Source organism: Taurulus bubalis (genome assembly GCF_910589615.1).
Source record: "Taurulus bubalis genome assembly, chromosome: 11".
Taxonomy (NCBI): domain Eukaryota; kingdom Metazoa; phylum Chordata; class Actinopteri; order Perciformes; family Cottidae; genus Taurulus; species Taurulus bubalis.
In genome coordinates, this window is record NC_136599.1 from 21,606,752 (window position 1) to 21,626,802 (window position 20,051).

General features: G+C 41.7%; 1 protein-coding gene across 1 annotated transcript; it reads right to left on the minus strand.

The window, feature by feature from the left end:
• Positions 1-2,185: 2,185 nt before the first annotated feature.
• mapk13 (mitogen-activated protein kinase 13) lies at positions 2,186-12,096 on the minus strand. Its single transcript, XM_079225562.1, has 12 exons — positions 11,949-12,096; positions 9,793-9,922; positions 9,024-9,082; positions 8,536-8,641; positions 8,190-8,219; positions 7,324-7,371; positions 6,401-6,515; positions 5,760-5,831; positions 5,200-5,279; positions 4,072-4,150; positions 3,026-3,199; positions 2,186-2,559 (listed from the first exon to the last, which is right to left on the minus strand). Exons 1-12 carry the CDS (start codon positions 12,059-12,061, stop codon positions 2,474-2,476), a joined length of 1,092 nt encoding a protein of 363 aa, XP_079081688.1. The 5' UTR covers positions 12,062-12,096; the 3' UTR covers positions 2,186-2,473.
• Positions 12,097-20,051: the final 7,955 nt, after the last annotated feature.

Consider the following 20,051-nt stretch of genomic DNA (forward strand, 5'->3'; position numbering starts at 1 on the left):
TACTGTCAAAATAACGGTCACTCAACACGGTCAATAAACAAACGGCCAGAAAAGAAAATGTATCTCTCGATTATTCTCGACTTTATCACACAGTTGGCAACTACGATCAGTGCTAGTCGCAAACGGCGAATAACGACACACACGGCTCAGCCAATCAGCTTCCAGCACGGCGTGACTGATCCTCCCCAGAACCAATCAGCTTTAAGGAAACCAGATCAGCGCTCGTATTTCGGGAGTAAAATGTCAGCCATATTTACAGTTTTAAACACAACTAAAAGCTCTTCTTCGGATTTAATATAATTTACAGTTCTGTAAATGAATGTTAAAGCAGTGCTTTACTTCTCAATCGTGTCAAACTGGTTGAGAACGACCCAGCATCGTGACAGTACTTGTATTCCGACATAAAAGTTGAGCTAACTAGTTAGTTAACGTTACAGATATCACGAGCTAACCTGCTAACTTTAAAAGATAGGCACAACTAACATCAGCTGCCTTTTTATATTTTAACGTTGACAAGGTGCAGACCATGTTGCCATCTTAATAATAAATACAAATGAATGAGTCGCTCTATAATAAAGAAACAGTACGTAGCAAACTTAAGTCATCTTACCTATTATGGCAACTGACTGACACAGGTCGCTCGACAGCCGGCGGTCTGGAGCCGCTTCTACAGCAATGGTTGCCTACAGTAATGGTTGCCTACAGCAATGGTTGCCTACAGTAATGGTTGCCTATCCAACCGCCTTACTTGCTGTACTCTCGAAGCTAACAGCTAACTACCAACCAGCTACAGTTTTCTGGCTCAGCCGGTATATTTTGCCATTTTATACCGCTTCCGTTTCTTTACAACAAGGCGTTTAGAAGGCAAACAGTCAACCCCACAGGTTTAGTGAGAACACGAGGAATACATTTGCATTAAAAAGGCGAGAAACAGCTTATTGTCGATTAAAATGTTGTGAGAAGGAGGAATACTAGCATCCTTCGGCTAGCTGGCTTGCTGTTTGGAGTCCTGAGAATGCGCTAAATCGATACTAGCCCGAGTAAAACATAGGACTTCCGGATACGCGTTTCAAAATAAAGTGTTTTCAACGTGTCACAATTAATACGACTCAGAAATAAAGAATACATCGTACGTTAAACAATGGATTGCTTTTTAAGCTGGGCTTTCAGTTTTGATAAATCATAAAGCCGTGCAAAATTACTTGTCATTCTACTCATATTTACATCATTAAATATTATTTTATTTTGACGACGGATTTGCTCACTTCCGCTGTTACGGTATCCTGTGGCCCAACGTTACCTTGATAGCAACAGTTTGATACGTTTTGCCCGCCCCAATGACGTCAGTACGTGATGATTTTTCGCGCGCAAGCTACTCAATGGGGCCAATGACAACAATCTGCATTGATCTTAGTACAGCTTTATGCGTTCTAAATGTGTAATTTTCAATCTTAATCAGCAAATTATAACTCTGGGCTACATGTGGAGTGGAAACTGTACACCTGTTCTGTCACCCCATGTGCACTAAACATGTGTGCACACATCGTTGCTCATGAAAATGGTTTATTCTTTCAATTTACATTGCATTTAATTTAGTATGTAGTGTAATTTACACACATGCACACCCTCACCTACTCAAGTGCAAATAGTTGACACAATGAATTAAAAACAGAAAAAACGTACAGGAGCCTCTAAATGTACCAACCAGCCGAGTCCAAGTACACATTTAAAGGCTGCTACATTCGGGAAAAATCCACAAGTGTTGGGGTGTAAAAAGTTGGTGCAAAAGTGAAGTTATGATCTATATACAGCATATCAGACTTTAAAGGTGTGAAGTATGGCACCACAAAGTGATACAAGCAGAGACATGGATAAATCAACTAGTTGCATTTAGCGTCATGGTCACATATTTCAGCTGATACTGGATACAGATGGGCCATTCCCAAAGTAAATGCTTATCTGTTGGGGTCTTTGTTGGTCAGTGGTTTTCAGGGCATTCACTGGCAAATCCTAGACTTTTTCCCTTGATAATGATTTTTAATTTGATGACAAATGAAGATGACATTTTCACCTCAAGACTGCATTGGTTTTCCTGACAAGAGATTATATTTGACTATGAGTTAGGCCAGTCTTTTCTTGGGCAGCAACATTTGCTATTTGCTGCAAAAACAAAACTTTGTACAAATCTTGTCTTATTGTTTAATTGAAAAAACACATTACAGTACATTTTACAGTAAACTCTGTGACACTTGGTCACATTGCATTTGCAAGACAATATACTGAAGGAAAGTGTAACATGAAGAGCAATCCACGCTTAGGGAACAATTGCACAAAAAAAAGGTGTGTCAGTTTTGACGTAATCATTCTTCACTATCCAAGATAAAAGAAACAGAGTGAATCCATAGTTGGAATATACAAGGGCACAATTGGTAATATGCCTTGGAGGTCGGGGCATCAGTAGTCATTCATCGGGTCACGGAGACATAGTCAGGGTGTTTTTCCTCTTAGAATCCCGCCGTGGGAACGGCACAAAGCTTCTCACCTCTCTAAAGCATAACCCTGTGGGCAGAAGGGGAAAAAACATTTGTTTTTTGCTTGTGCTCCATGTCCACAACTCCAATATTAATTTACACAGAAAGCCATTAAAGGTGCATTACATCATAACATTCATTATTAATTACCACAATTACAGAAGCCCTGTAACAGGATGTTTGTGTAGTTATAAATCATTCAATATGACCAACATGGTAAACACCATTTGAAAAGCATGATAAATTCATGCATGATAAGTTCCAATGTTTACTAATCCAATGAATCAACCTTATTACTTATGCTTCCATCTTTCTTATACAACAACACAGGAATTGTGTTTTAGAAAGTCTATTTTCAGAAAAAGTTGTAAAACGAGACCATAGCTGATACTATGACACATAGTTTTATGTAAGATCAATACACTATAGAGATGTATATACACTACTCAAATCTGAACATTAAGCATTGTACAGCTTGTGTGTTTTTTGCTTACGCTTCCACTCATCTAGGCTCAATGTGGCGTTGTCATGACTGTCGTCGTATGGTGCAGGCTTAGGCAAGTCGTCCGGATCCTTTAGGCTGTCGAAATACGGATGCTCCAGAGCCAGTTCAGCTGTGGGCCTCTCGTCTCCGTCTAGAACCAGCATCTTCTCCAGCAGGTCGATACCTGCAAACGGTCAGTGGAACAAAAATGATGCAACAACTTGATCAAACATTAAAAAAACATCAAATCATACATGTCAGTGTTTAAAACCTTTTTACCAACATAAGCCATATGGATGGATATATACTTTATTCATTCATTTGTTGTTGAATTAGCAGTTTACAGACACAAAAATAAAAATAACAGGGATGAAAGATATATACGGTACAGCGCAGAGTATTAATTTAGGAAATTAAATTTAAACAATAGAGAAAGTGCAAAAATGCAAAGTATGTGTAGTGTATATGAAGTGTACATAAACATGAACATGTACAGTGGGTAACAAACAACAAAAGCGGTGTAAGGGCTATTGATTCATTTACAGAGGATCTGGCCAGAGGTGACTTATTGTAAAAGCTTATTGCCGTGGGCTGGTTGCTGTGAGCCTTTCGAAAGCAGAAGGTTGAATTATGGATAGTCCAAAGTACTATTTGTTTTGTGCCTATTTTGCTGTTTCCAAAAGATAATAATAATGAAAAAATTCTGCTATTGCCAGATACATAAATCTACCACTTTGGGAATTTCTCCTGTTCCTAATGTACTTGACACAGATCGCTAAGAACAGCAGGTGGAAAAGCTTTCATGAATAGGGTGCAAAATAAGTCACTACGGTGTTCATTCAGAGAAGGAAAGTAGCAAAATGAGCATTATAAAGGAAGGAACAATTATTACTTCAACAACAAATGTTTGCTCCTCAACTGGTGTGGTGGACCAGCACTGTGGACCGGAGTAAAATACTGTGCTTGTACTAAATGTGTCTCAAGTGTGATAACAATTTAAAATATTAAAATCTGTGGACTGGTTGAGCTCAAGAAAAAGGCTGTTGCTTAACTCACCCTTTGCACTGGCTCTGGGGAACAACGTTGAGAAGTCTTTTCTGGGATAGCGAGGAAGGGCCTTAATATAATTTTTGGCCTGCATTTAAAGATACAAGACAAATTATTTATTACCTAGGGATGGTTCCAATTACATTCATTTCCACTGATAAAAAACTATTGACTGATAATAGCGTGCTACCCTATTATCTAAATACACGCGCACGCACGCACACACACACACACACACACACACACACACACACACACACACACACACACACACACACACAGCTAACAATAAACTACATTATATTCTACAAAGCATCAATTGATTGTGAGATATTAGCGTGTATCAATGACGCATGAACTGCGTCAGTCTGCAAATGATACAGGAAATGATACAGAAGTTTCTGTAAAAATCAATGAATCCCTCAGGCATCTTATTTTGCTAAAGTTGAAATATATTCTGTATCAATTTCATTCTATGCTCTGCACGTTGCTAAAATGAAATAGTTAAAACTGACAGGACCACTGAACTAAAGTCCAGGTAAGCGATACATTTTGAGATTGGTGTAAATTGTATTGCATTCCTTATGTGTGTGTGGGATACTAATGGACAAAAACTCATTTATAATTCAGTCTCTGTTTCTGTTTTTTTTTTTATCTAGAATAAAAACATTAGTACTTTGATAAAAGGAATATTTCCATGATTTAGTTCTTTAAATAACTGTATTTTCCATCACCCCTTCCTGCTACGTGCTTTTGTTGAAGCCCTGACTTTTCCTCTAGTGCCACCCTCAGGACGAAGTTTACATTTGTACTCCCACTACTGGTCAAGCTGAAAGAGAGGAGTAGTCTTGGATGGATATAAAGAATATTGCAACCTCTGAGTGTCTGCTGGCGGGACTTGTTCAGATTATTTCACGAGTTTCAGTGAAGGATTTAGTGCACTGTGATCCAAATGATTTTGGGGAGACGAGGCCTTTTCACTTTCACCAATCAATTAATACTTGGCATTAATCTATTTTGTCAGCTTTAAAAGGTCATGTACACTAGCAGCATATCAGCTTCATCCCAGTTAGACTGTAGTTTAATGATATATATATATATATATATACACACACACACACACACACACACACACACCTCTTGGCTGTCCAGCTTCTGTATGAACTCTGCTCCAGGTACTCCAGTCACTTTCATGATCTGAGTCAGCTGGTCCATGTCTGGCAACGGGAACAATTAAGGATTTTGTTTTGTTTTTAACTTGGGATGTTCTGGTGGTTCAATAAGCAAGTGGAGTGCAGGGTTTCTATGCAGGTCCATAAAACAGATTAATAAAGGAAACTCAAAGCCACAAGTGACAGCTTTATTTGCGAGTAGGTGCTATAAATAACTAAAGTGCCTGAAGTGCAAAAAAAAACAAAAAAAGTAAATCTAAAACATGCGGGGAAAGTTTGTAGTATATTGCAGTAGCTGCATTGACTGCTGCCTGAGGGAATGTGTTTTTGCTGCATGAATCATCTTGTGATTGCCTTCTGTGTTCCATCCTGCACCTGATTTATAGTGCCCATCACAGAAGTGTCACTTTTTAATAAAGTGGTTTGAATGGCATTTATTATTACATTGATTTAATAAAGTGCCATTAAAACTTGATGTGATGTCATTTAAAAGGCCGGTCATTTGAAAGGCCGGTGAAAGGATACAATCTCTCCCTTTGAAAAGGGTTTTTCCATTGATCATTTCTGCCATGATACAGCCCACAGACCAGATGTCCACTAGAATAAACAAAGAAGAAAAAAACAGTGAGAACCCAAGCAGAAAATATGTCACAGAGTGTTTTAACTTCAGCTCAGTGCAGTGCAAATGTGGAAGTTGGCATTTAATATGCCAGAGCAAAGTTCCTAGTCACGATGGTGCTGAATCTATTGTGCTGTTTATGTTGGGGAATACTTGGTGAGTGATACAATCCCACGGAGGGTGTGAACTTGCCAGAGTTGCTCTCTGTGCTACATCCAATTCTGTAGCTGCCGTTTACAGAATGAAAAAAAAACCCACTTTCTTCTAAAGAAGCATAAATCCTGGGAAAGTCAGTGACAGCTCTGTCATTGAGTCTCAGCACTATCAGGCTGCTGTCAGACCCATCTTTGTCAACTGCTAACAGATTAAGAAAAATAAATGAATGTATCGTCAAAATGAAACCAATGAAACTTTAAATGCATTTCACGCAATAACGGCGGGATTCTAAAAAAAAAAACAGTCACAAACAGCAAACAGTGACAGCACTGACAGGCCGGACGACAGCAAGGTCAGAGGTCAGAATGTGTAACGGCAACGATTGTCTTGCCAGTCTGGGTGTAGTGCATCCAGTTCAGAATGACCTCAGGTGCCCGGTACCAACGGGTCACCACGTAGCCTGTCATCTCAGCGTCAGTACTGCGAGCCAGCCCGAAGTCCAGGATCTGCATCGGCAGCAAAGACAGGAATCACAACCAGGAACATGAACCCTGGACATGACGGACGACAGTAAACCTAACAGTTTGATAGTTTTTTTTTTCTTTTTCAAATGTGTGTAAAAAAGAAAAAGCATCTTCTTTATCACAGTTACTCAAACTGTAATAATTCTCTGAAAGTAGTACATGAGATAGCTTTCTCTGCCTCCTTTTAGTTTTTCTAAACGGCATTTGCAAGATTCTACTACGCCCGAAAGAACAAAACCACGGAGTCGATCGCTAGTGAATTCCCATCAAACTGTCAAACTGGGCAGCGCTGATCCGAAAGAGAATCAAGGTTCTGTCACGGCATTGCCTATTTCTTGCCTCAGATGGTTTCAGAAACATATTCCAGTGTGCACCTTTGCTGTAAAATGAGGCAGCTTGTAACCAGACTGCCATGTTGGAAACAGTCGATCCAAAAAACAAGCAAACTGGGCTTATTCAATTTATTTTACTGTCAGGATATTGTTGTTGTCATAAAAGTTACCAACTGCAGCTTTAATGAACATGATATTGGACATACTGGTTCCAATGTTTAAGACATTCTCAAGTCATATCTTAAAACATATTTCCTGATATTTCGAATCATCTGTCTAGTAACAAAAACTAGTTGGTAAATCCATATCCTGTTCCCCATATTTTTTCTAATTTGATACTATATCTACTAGTTGATCACTTCTCTTTGTAACTGCTGAATCCTATTATTTCGTTGCTGCCGAGTCCCTATCATATCAGGTTTGACATGTCTTCTAGTGTAATGCTTGGAAGTACAAACCTTCAGTTCACAGTCCTGGTTTACAGCCAAGTTTCCAGGCTTAAGATCCTGTAAAAGAAAAGGAGCCGAGTGGTGGTTACTTATTGCACATAGTGATTAACAGCAAATTAACTTGTCTGCATGAAAAACTGGAAACTGGGAAGAGCCTTGGTGCTTGTAGTTCCTGAGATTTAACGTGACTCAGGGATTCAAATGATGCGACTCGACTGTATGCTGCTCAAACGACTCACTGCAGCATTTCTGCAGTCACTCATAAAATACTGTGACATGATGTGTGATAAGTGTGGCCCTGTTAGTGAGTGTAAATAACACCTTAACTGTGCAGGAAGTACAAGAGTAGTAGCAGCCCAACGTCGACAGAAAAGAAAATAAAAAAAAAATACTACACTGTCCCGGAAATGTTCAAGACGAATCTTCATAACAGGGTGAACATTAGTGTGTTTGTAAATCTACTATTAAGACGCCATAAATATCTGCCTGATATGTAAGTGCTGTATCAATCTAACCTTACTTTTCCCAGACAACACACACACCCACTTGGCACAGTGAAGACGGGCGTGGCTAACATCTCTAGACTTGCAGTGAAACATCAGAGAGTGAACTCATCTTTCCTGTTGGGGCAGGGTTTGACCTGACTCAAGAACAACGATGACTTCAATCAACATCCCCATGGATTTTGTACAGGAAACATGAGCATGTGTGCATTCTGAGCCAGAATAATGTGCCAAACAAATCACTGCACACAATATCATTTCTTAATAATAGCCCTAATCACAGACCCAAACACTTTTCTCAGGATAAACCTTTTGATATATACCTAATAAGATATTCCTAAATATCTACATTGACATTTGACTTTTGCTTACCCTGTGGATGATTCCAGCCTTGTGAATGTACTGCAGAAAGAGAGAGACAGAGCGGGAAGCAGACACTTTTATTACAATAACATTAGTTGTTATAATGACCCACTTAAGATACAAAAGGTTGACTCTCCACTGCACCCTTCCTTATGCGTATATGTGCAAGTGCAGACAATTCTCCAAAGTTATCGTAGCACAGGTTTAAAAGACAGGATAAATCTGGCATGACTGTGCTGCATGATTACTTTGGAACGCATTCAGGGGAGGTTTTTGATGAGTCACAAAAAACGTTGACCCAATCTTCTCACAATAATTGCCGATAACATTGTAAGTTTCTGAAAGGTCGGCTCACCCTGAGTCCACAGAGCATCTGGTAGACGAGAAACTGGACTTTGTCTTCCGTGAGATGACCTCGCACCTTCGACAGGTCAGTGAACATGTAAGGCATGACCAGGTAGCTGGGGAAAAGAGAGGGAGATGGGGAAGAGCGAGCAAGTGGAATGAATGGAAAGAGATGGGGAGTATAATTCCCTCTATTAAACAGGCCAAACACTGTACATGCTTCAGTCAGTCCAGATCACAAAGAAGGAGCTTAGGGTGCTTTGTGTATGTTTATACAACATTTATATAACGCTTACAACCTTCAATATACTCTCTTATTGCAGTATCCTGTATTCATCTTATCCGCGCACTAAATTTAGTCATTTATAATCAAATCAATCGAAAAATATTCAGTCTTTTGCTTCATACAGTTGTTTGTCCAAAGCCTCGATCTATGCTGAAAAGAGGTGTTGCCTGTCTCTGCCTGAGGTCTTTGCTAATAAGGCAAAAAATACTCACAAATCCTGCATCTCGTCGAGGCTCGAGGCAGATGAAAACACATCGATTAGTCCTATCACCTGGTTGGGAAGAAACGTGAGATGTGAGGAGCTGAAGTACTTACAGGATGTCGTCTCATCAAAAATGTATGATTTATAACGCTACTTAAAGTCCCAACGGTGTTCAAAGGAGGTGACACGACGGTGATTGACCCGGTGGCCCACTGATGAAAGTATAATTTCCAGTAAACTCTAATCCCAATCCCAAAATATGTATTAATTGAACTGCTTTCCCCCATGCATTGTTGTCCATCTATACGTGTTATATTTTGTATATCATATTTATATCTTTTTTACTCATAGTGACACGTAACATTGCTATTGTTGAGGAGGTTGTGGCAAACCAGAAGGGGAAAAGCCATGCAGATCCAGCAGAGTGTGTGTGAGTGACTTAAATCAAAGCGGGCAGACGAGCTGGGGCAGCAGACCAGGAGGATCTCCTGTACCGCTGGAGACAAGCGGCGCCAAACAGGAGGTAATCGAAAAGACTCGTCTCTCTCAGTCTACCACTCTGCAGTGGAACTGCCACTGGAGCCACTTATCCTGGTCAGGGTCACAGCCTTCAGCCAATCCCAGCCGACATTGGGTGAAGGCAGGGTACACCCTGGACAGGTCGCCAGGTTATCAAAGGACTGGTGCAAATAAACAAGGGCTGAAATCTTAAGGATCACGCTCGAAAGCCCCCCAAAAGTCAAATCAGAGAAAAAGAATGTCAGGCTTAATCTTCTCACATTTTCATGCTTCATGTGTTTGAGCAGTCGGAGCTCTCTGTAGGCCCTCTTGGCGAAGATCTCTGACTGGAAGGGCCTGTGGAGCTTCTTGATGGCCACTTTTTCTTTAGTCTTCTCATTTATTGCGGAGCTGCGATGAATAATGGAAAAAAACAAGTCATTAGCTTTGCACTCAAGAGTCTGTGTGTCTTCCAGTATCACTATGATTTCACTCTATTGAAGTCAGAGGAGGAAATGACAGGACGGTCTATTTTGAGGTTTCACTCTAGCAAAGGAGGCTAACGAATTCCTGCAACAGCAGAGACGTTCAGACGGAGGTCCAGATTCTCGAACAGAGTGGTGGTCTGTGTGTGTGTGTGTGTGGGGGGGCGGGGTCCTGTGGTTTTATTAAGCATGAACGTGTATGTCAATGTTTGGCTACCGGTGATGTGCACAGTATGTCTGCAGTGATCTGCAGGGCACCACATCGTGGGAGGACAGGCTTGTTAGGCTATTTGAAGCCACATCCACCAACACGTATTACACACAACGCTTGTGCACAGTGCTGTGGACAACGCTGACGCACTAATGTACGATATGAATGCCAATTTAACACGCAGCGGCTGATCCATTGCCAGACAAGCATCCGCAGTAAATACAGCGCATCTCACACGTACAGTAGTTGGGAAACTGCTACGTTTCTGTTTATTAATTTGTTATTCTCCCCACGTTTGCAATTGCCACAACGCAATGTATGAGAGATGTGCAACTTGGCAAAATTACAGATAATGGTGGTGACTTGATCAGAGTTCATCAGACGGTGCTTCTTTTAAAGGTCAGATATTTTAAGCTTTAAAAGACCATCACTCCCACACTAATGCTTAAAACCCTGGTAACAGCAACTTGCACAATATCTGCAGCTCTGACAACCGAAGCACCAGAAGTCCACTATGATGGATCTTTAACCATTTTTACTTTTGATATAACCTATAAACATACATATATATATATATATATATATATATATATATATATATATATATATATTACATAATGGGATAAATAACAAAGCCGAGTGTGGCAATAATGCTTTCTGTATGAGCCGAAATGTCTAATAGCTGCAGTACAAAGAATGAATATGAGTAAACATTTGATGGTGATTGAGTAAACATTTGATGGTGATTGACTAAATGGGGTGGCAGTACTCATGAGATTAAATGGAATTTAGTAGTCAGTAAAAAATCCTGGCTACGGCCCAGAGTGTAGGCTATGGATCCAAGAGTCTTTGTATAATGTCCATATGGACATTATACATGACAGCAGCTTTGCATGGAGCACTGTAACTCACTAATAAATCACAATACAGATACAATCACAAATACAATGTAACACAAGCATATCACTAAACTGCAGCATCAGTTGACCCAAACACTAAACACTGATTGTATGCATCTAGTCAGCTGGATGAACAATGTGGTACCTATAAATCAATACTGTTGAGTGATGCTGGCTGTTGAAAACAACATCTGTTTCCCCGATGCCTTGACGTCGAACATGTATGCATGTGCATCCCTGACATGCTATTTAATGTCTGTGCTATGCTTTTTTCATTACGTGTAAACAAACAATATGTAATGCAACACATTGCACTACACAACAGCACACATGTTATGCGTACACACGCGCGTGCGTAGGTGTTGGGCAACATGCATGTGATTTGCTCCTGTGGCCTCCCTCCACAACGTATCACTGTACCTTTGCATGTAACTGCACGAAGAAATGGAAGTGGGAAGTGGCCATCTTTACTATTGACGTTTCCACAATTGCAACATCTCTGTTGAACCTGTTGTAAGCTACAAAATATAATAGCTTACACTATGTACACAAGTTTGACAGTTACGCGTCACGCGCCAAGGGGTTTAGGATGCGCGACCAAGTGTCGGGCGTTATAACTTGATAACGCGGGGACGGTGCAACTGCGTCGCGTCGACGGTAATGTGGGGAAACGCTCACACACGACCGGGTACAACCCACGGGGTCCACCACAGGCTCACGTCAGCGTACGCTGCGTGCTCCATGCGGAACAGCGCTCGTGCACAGTCCGGTCCCAACTACGACACACACACACACACACGCACACACACGCACACACACCGCGTCAGGTAGACGACACTCACCATACCGTGCCGTACGCCCCGGTCCCTATCTGTTTCAGCCGTGTGTATTTCTCCGGGACCTCCCACACCGTGCTGTTGATCTCCTCGCGGTGGAAATGTGCCCGAGCCTCCATGATGAAGGGGAGCAGGCGAAGCTTGGGGAAGAAGAAGAAGAAGAACAAGTTCTCCTCCCTCTTCTTGTAAATATGTCACTTGTTCGGGAGGTAAAGCAAAAACACTGCTCACAGCGCGAGACGAGACCGTTTACAACTACACCTCAGTTCCGTTAGAGGTTTTCAAAATAATGTCCGTGACGAGTTTTTTGTGTGGGAGCAACCCGGGAAGAGTAATATGCATCCTGTACAAACTGATTATACTCAGCTCTTATAGCTGGGCCTGATTATATTTATCTTTTCAGTTTTTGCCGTCATTAATAATACATGCTATACAAATGGCGTTTAAATGAAAGATAATATAGACAAATGCATTCTGGAAACACGGCAATTTGTTTGTGATATTGTTTGACTTTCTTTTTTTTTTCATCGAAAATAAACCTTTATTTTGGCAAAGCATTGCATTTCCTGTCTAAACGTGACAGTTGACGGTTGCCTTGGTTCGGGAAGGCAGCACAAGTCTGTCAGGGCGCTCCTCTCACTGCACTACAGTAGACAAGCAGCCTGCAGGACTACTAACATGTAGCCTCATGTTGTCTTCACTTTGCACAAAAAAAAAGCCCAACAACCAACACAACCTTTCACTATGCTTCATCCACTGTGTGGAAACAACCAGATTAGTGAAAATCAGACGGCCTGCTTGCTGAAACATGACTCGATCCGCTCTCACCCACACGCATAGTAGGTGTTACTTGTCATGAATAATTACTGTACATTGCCAGAAGTTTATGAATCATGGCAGCTTACAGCAGGACATTCACACTCACTAACATGGATAAAAAAAACATGTAAACTAAGCCATGAGATGTTAACTTTGCACGCAAATGTACTTAATCAATTAATAAACTATCCATGATTATGAACTTTTTTTTTTAAAACAATCCCTCACAGAATAATACTGTTTTTACTGAAGTGATATTCACACACTTTCTTTTCTTTCTTTTTTTTTTAGAGAGGGATTTTTTTCCTCATTTGCGTCGAAGAGTCCTTGGAAGCCTGAAAACCCAGAAAAGCAACACTGAAATCTCCACAGTGATCAAGATACACAACCTGGAGCTGTTCTGTTGGCAGTCAAAACAGAACTGACCGTGAGAATTTAATGTTTTCATCTTAATGTGTATCCTGGTTTAGTCCGACTGACAGTTCTCAGTAATCAGAAATAAACTTCTCACAAATTCCCACTGAATTTCAGTTTGTTTGTTTATGTTGATGCTCTCCATAAACTCAATGCTAATTTAACTAAACCTCATTTGTGTACAGAGGCTGGTCTTATACTTCAACAAGATGGTGCATATAAAATCTTGTACAAATATTACACAGCTAAAATCAAAATGTGTAATATTCAGTAGTATTCATCTATAATGCCCGTTTGGAATTTCAGTCAACGCATGCAGCTCTCATATTTTGGGGGGCAGCCTTTATAGTAAAGTGTGTAATGTGTAAGATTTCTACTGCTGGATGCTACAAAATGACCATAATGTATCTGCAGGGTTGAAAGGGATTATGGATCGATACCAATGACTCAGCCATTACTTGGTCAGCTGCTGAACTCTCTGGCTTTTAAGGCCCACTTTCCATCCTGCGCTCTAGTGTTTGGAGAGAAAACATCTTTCCTCTTGGTGTTTCAAGACCTAATCCAAACCGGCCTCTGTTTGGTCAAGTGATTAGCAAAGTAAACAAAAAAGAGGTTGAAAATGTAGCATATATGTAGCATTTTGTCACATAGATATGCCCGAAGGTTGACTGCATATGCGCTCACCGTGTTACTAGCACTTACACTCAAGTGTGCGCGTCAGTAAACAGGCGGTGACGCGCGGCCGAGGAGCTCTGCGGAACTTCCACGTTCACACTTTGCTCTTGGACTTGACCTAAGTTGATCTGCTGCCAAATTGTAACCCTGGAAAGCTCAACTCTCAGATCTGAAGCTCCAGAAAGTCTCTGGAGAACGAATCTTGTTAGGTGCGGGATTCAACTAAATTTCAGGAATTGTATCATGCTGTTGTATAGGCTATTTGATAACTATGTCGATATAAGAGTTATAGGAATCCCATATGGTGCTTTGGTTTCATATTTGACAGTCAATTATTATACAAATGATCTGCATAATAACATATCAGGGTGGCGCTGGCCCCCCTTGCATCATGTGCGAGTGAGTGAGTGAGTAAGGGAAGGCTATTAGGTGCGTGTGTTTACGTGTGCGTGTGTGTGTCTACCTGCTGTATATGCAATCATGCACAAAAGGGTTGTCTCTGCCTAATCAGCACTTGTTTATAAGGACATTTTCTATTGTGTTTAATTATGTACAATATTTGACAGTACTTCCTATATCATGACGACTTGCAAAAGCATTTGACTCTATTCCATGCATTTTCTGTTACACTATGGCTACCCACAAGAGGAGTTATATTTATTGAAAAATACAAATATATATTTTTTAGTGCTCGTGTGCTTCGACTTCTCCTTTATTGAGCACCCCGCCGCTGAGGTAATGATGGTCATCGACAGCAGGGAAGGTAACAATCAGCTAAATGACTTCTGAGCACGAGAAAGTGGAGGTTGTAGTAGTTCTTGAGGATGATGAAGATGTGGGCATTCCATTTTTCTCCTCTGATGAGGAGGATGGAAAATGACCACGAAGAAAGACAAAATGATGACGAGACGGATGACCCGTCTGACTGGTTTGTTTGGACCAGCTAGATTCTTCTGAGACAAAGAGGAGCTGTCCAAAGGCACATATGGTGTGATGGTGGAGACTCAGATTAGTATGACGCAGGACAGATAATCCAAATGGAAAAAAGTAGTAGCTTTTGTAATCTTGAGGGCTGGCAATACCCGAGGGCACTGTATGTTGCACCGGGCCTTTGTCTTCTATATCAAGAGGATGAACTTTCTCTCTGTAACCTTGAGGCATTTACATCTTGCAGGGCTGGCGATGCTCCAGTTGGCCTTCGAAGCCACCAAAAAAGTCTATATATTATAATATAATATAACCGTAAAAGCATATTTAACCATCTGCTTCTTGTGGCGGTATAGATTTGGTAAACTCCTCACGCACACAGAAGACGCTGCCATCACCCCCCGTCTTCTATGAAATTAAGACTGTCAAGAAAGAGACGTTGACTGTTCAGGCTGAATGAGAAATAAAATGAACTGGAAAATGTTTAACTCAGTTTTGTAAAAAGACCTGAAAGCCGTACATCGAGCAGCAAATCTCTTCATTTTATTTAACAGCATTCAAATTGTTCACACACTATGCAGTCTATTATTGCCATCTGCCACAGCATGACATCCTAAATTCTGAGATTTTAGTATATTTTTGATTGAACTATGTTTTACAGTGCTATTTGGAAAATGTTGGTAAATATACACATTACACAGTTGAACACATTGACATCAAGCTAATACAGTTATGCGGATCATGGTATACTTTGTCATTATCACCCACTCATATGTATAAATACAGTATTTTGCCTCTTTCCACCTGGCTGTGATCTGGATCTTCATCCTCCGAGATATTCAGCCTCTCCTCTTCTCTTGCCTCTTCTCCCTTCTGTGTGAATTGTGTCCTTGACATTTTCTGGAATATAGATAACAATTATTGTCATTTGTCAAGGATATCTGCTCTGAATGCGATGTTTTACCGGTTGCTTCAACTCCATTCTTCTGCAGCTTTCCATGGTGCCACCCACCAAATTCTGTGTGTTGTAAAACACAAGCAGAATGCAGCTACACACACATTTCTACATAAATATACATTTACAAACACATATGAATAAATCCAAACGTGATCTGTAAACTACAAGTAGACAAAAGTTCGGAACTAACAGGAAGTCATTTTTTCTGTGTCTACTTTGAAGGCAGCTGAAAACTGCCCGACTTGATCGCAGGTTATCGTCAACGCCTCCTGCTGCGGCCGCTGCTCTCGTCTGGATTCCAGGCGAGGCGCAGCTCTAATGAACTATTAGGCTCGTTCATGTAGAAATGTGTGTGTAGCTGCATCCTTTGGTCTTTTTATGTCTGCCTGTGAAATACATTACTAGTAGTTTTGATGTGTGTTGTATAAATACGATTTTGTATTAACAAACATGAGACTAATAGTCAATAATCCAGCGTTAAGTATTCCAACTACACATAAAATAAGGATTTTCTACAACACGTGGTGTTTGCTGTCAGATCTAAGAGCCAATCAGCTCTCGGATATGGCGACAGCCAGGCGTTTCCCATCATGCACTGGGCCACGCAGTCGTTGGAAAGCAACTGCGGCGCCTGACTCTGAAATCGACGGCGACTTGATCTCGTGAGAGTATCGTTGAGCACGTGTGCATGACGTCAGAGCAAGTCGGGAGCAAGTCAGACACAAATCTAACCGGCATGCATTGCGCGCCAATCGCCGCCGATCGATTCTGCACAGAACTGTCACAGAACTGTCACAGAACTGGTGGTGAGTTGGATCAGATGGCGGGGGAGTCGGCTAGAAAGACCTGGCAAGCCCAAACATGTAGTGAGGGTGAACTGGGAACGTCTGGCGGAGGATCCTGTCCGGGAGGTCTTCAACTCCCACCTCCGGAAGAACTTCTCACAAATCCCGAGGGAGGCTGGGGACATGGAACCCGAGTGGACCATGTTCAAAGCCTCTATTGTGGACGCGGCTGCTCGGAGCTGTGGCCGGAAGGTCATCGGTGCTTGTCGTAGGCCAACTGCCTACCCCAAGCGAAGGAGTTCAAGTATCTCGGGGTCTTGTTCACGAGTGAGGGTAAGGTGGAGCGGGAGATCGACAGACGGATTGGTGCGGCTGCAGCAATAAAACAGGCGCTGTACCGGTCCGTCCTGGTGAAGAGGGAGCTGAGCCGGAAGGCGAAGCTCTCCATTTACTGGTCGGTCTACGTTCCAACCCTCACCTATGGTCACGACCTCTGGGTCGTGACCGAAAGAACGAGATCTCGAATACAAGCGGCCGAAATGAGCTTCCTCCGCAGGGTGGCCGGGCTCACCCTTAGAGATAGGGTAAGGAGCTCGGACATCAGGAGGGAGCTTGGAGTCGAGTCGCTGCTCCTTCGTGTCGAAAGGAGTCAGCTGAGGTGATTCGGGCATCTAGTCAGGACGCCTCCTGGACGCCTCCCATAAAAGTTTTTCCAGGCACGTCCAACTGGTAGGAGACCCCGGGGAAGACCGAGGACACGCTGGAGGGATTATATCTCCCGGCTGGCCTTGGAACGCCTCGGGATCCCCCAGAATGAGCTGGAAAGTGTTGCGGGTGAGAGGGAAGCCTGGGTCGGCCTGCTGAACATGCTGCCACCGCGACCCGACCCCGGATAAGCGGCTGATAATGGATGGATGGATGGATGGACAAACTTCGATATGAACGCAAGAGCCGCATGAAACCAGGCAAAGAGCCGCATGCGGCTCGGGAGGCGCGGGTTGGCCAGGCCTGTTCTAGTCTAACCTTATGATCGGATACCAGTTTTGTCAACGAGTGGTACATTTGTTGTAAAGTTCAATGTATGTTAATTTAACAACAGAAGGCTTTAGGGTCATCTATTTTTGAAAGCACTGTGTAGCCATTTCATGTTCAAACAGTGTATGCATGTATTGTTGGTGCTAAACACTGCATAAATATAGGCATTGCATAATATATTTTTTTATATACTTTAATGTGACTTAATTTTTTTCTGCTCTATAAAGTTATATTATTGGAATTGTTGTTACTGTTATTGTTGTTAATGTTTTCTATTTTGTCTTTTTTTCTGGCTGTAGAGAGATGTTGTCGGCCTACAACGAACACCAGGGCTCTATTTCTCGTACCTGGCTCAACAAAGTCAAGCAAATGTCCTATTATCCATCTTAAATTAGCGAAGGAGCGTAGATCACAGATTCCCTGATATTTAAACGCCTACCATGGCAAATAAAGGTAAAGAACGAGCCACTGTCTTCTCAGCGCAGGAGCAGGAGACAATTATGTCACCATATGACGAAGTAAAGACGATCATCGTCACCAAGTCGAACACCGGCACTGCTGCAAGGGCTCGACAAGAAGCGTGGCAAAGCATCGCCGACAAATTAAATGCGTAAGTGTTGGGATAATGTATTGGCTAATTATAAGTGTCTCATCACCCCAATCATTCAGATTATATTTATTTAAATGTGCCGGGTGGCAGTAGTTTTAATGGAATGAATCATTGAATGAGATCTTGCCAGCGAAAATTGCCTCAACTGTTTCTGACTAAGTAGATTAAAAACAAGCCCAAAGAGTATCCAATTGATACAAATTAATAGATACTTATGAGTAGGGTTGGGTACCGAGAGCATCTGACCACCACACTGAAAAAAATAATGAATGGTTTTCTTGTATTTTTTGTAAGGCTGACCGGGAAAATGTAAGATCATTGTATAACCATGACCCATTATCTGTGTAAATGAAACATGCAAACAGAAAGAGAAAAACATGAAATGAGTCCAACATTACCCAAAGTCATCTGAACACCTAACTAAAATGATGGTGGGCAATTCTGTCCCTTGCAGCAGGTCCGGTCTGCTCATCCAAGTGGACTGGCTCTACGTCATCCTCAGGTTGGTCCGCTGGCTCTGCATAGGGGGTCGTGAGGTAGGGCTTGCAGGCATAACCCCTGTCTCCAATTAGGAGTCCATCGTAGTGACCTATAGTATATGTACAATGTTGGATCACCTCTACATAAAATAAGCAATTTCTGAATGACATGAAATTTGCTATACCTTGCTCGAAGCTTGGGGACAGTGTAGACTCTGAATATTCAGAGCTCCGTAATGAATGATAGGAATGCATTTTCATTAAATGGTAAAATACTGAATAACTCAATTACCTGAAATTCCATAAAATCCCTCTTTGATTGCATTTACTGGGTTGCGGCCAGGGAATGTAATGAACACCTCGATATATTTCTTAAGCGCCAAATACACTTTACGAACAGCATGGCATACAGCTGCTTTCCCGATGTTCTCCGCATCGCCCAAACTGTACAAAAATGTCCCAGTCGCAAAAAAGCGCAAGGCAATGCATAGAGTCTATGGGACAGTCGAGGCTCGGCTGCGGCGTGTGCTGTTCGCAATGTACGGCTCGAGCAAGTCTCGTCAATAAATGAGTCCTCGTCGGCTGAATCGATATCGCTCATGCAGGAAGTCATCACAATGTAAGAATGGATCTTGGCGAGCTCAAAGAACTCTCTCCCTATGAAACTATTTAATATTGCTTCCTCATCAATGGGATCAATGAGGAAGGGAGCTGCCATTTTTGTCCGGTGGGAGTGTCCAGCTTATCCAGTGAATTTCAGTAAGCCTGCCCGGGAGCAGGTTTACATTTTTGGATGTGTTGCTATGGTGATTTATCTAAACTTGCTTCGAGAAAACGAAAAGCTAGATCTACGTCATCTTATCCTGAAAATTAGCCCGCTAACTCAGTAAGCCAGGTACGAGAAATAGGGCCTGATTGACCTGGGTCATCAAGCTGAAATGATGACAACACCTGCCAAAAGTTCCAGTTTCCTGAACATCATGCCATGTCTGCATGATATTCTGTCCCACCCGTCTTCAGTCTGGACCCAATGACTCAGACACCAGTCTTGTCAAGGCTAATTAATGGTAAGCGGTGCTATAGTTCAGTGTATCAAATGATAGGTGAAAGTTCAACTCAAACTTCACTCAATGGATCATCCTCAAACCAACCCCGTCTCCTAAAAATTACGTTGCCCCAAAACTAAAATGCATTCTCAATTACGTTTGGAGGAAAAGATACTAACAAGTATTCCAGCAGTAGTAGTAGCAGTTGAATCTAATAAAATACAAACAACATTTTTTTAATTGATAGAATGAATTAGATGTGGAGTTACCCAAGTTTTTAAAACATGAACTACGTGAAACGTGATGATAGTCTTGATTGCTTGAGTGGAGGCATCTGTCGGCCGCAAGATTACAGAAATTG

Coding starts and splice junctions, on each gene's coding strand:
- mapk13 (XM_079225562.1), bottom strand. CDS start 12,061: ATGGAGGCTCGGGCACATTTCCACCGCGAGGAGATCAACAGCACGGTG. Junction 9,083..9,792: donor AACACATGAAGCATGAAAAT/GTGAGAAGATTA, acceptor CTTCCCAACCAG/GTGATAGGACTAATCGATGT. Junction 6,516..7,323: donor ACCAGGACTGTGAACTGAAG/GTTTGTACTTCC, acceptor CTGCCGATGCAG/ATCCTGGACTTCGGGCTGGC.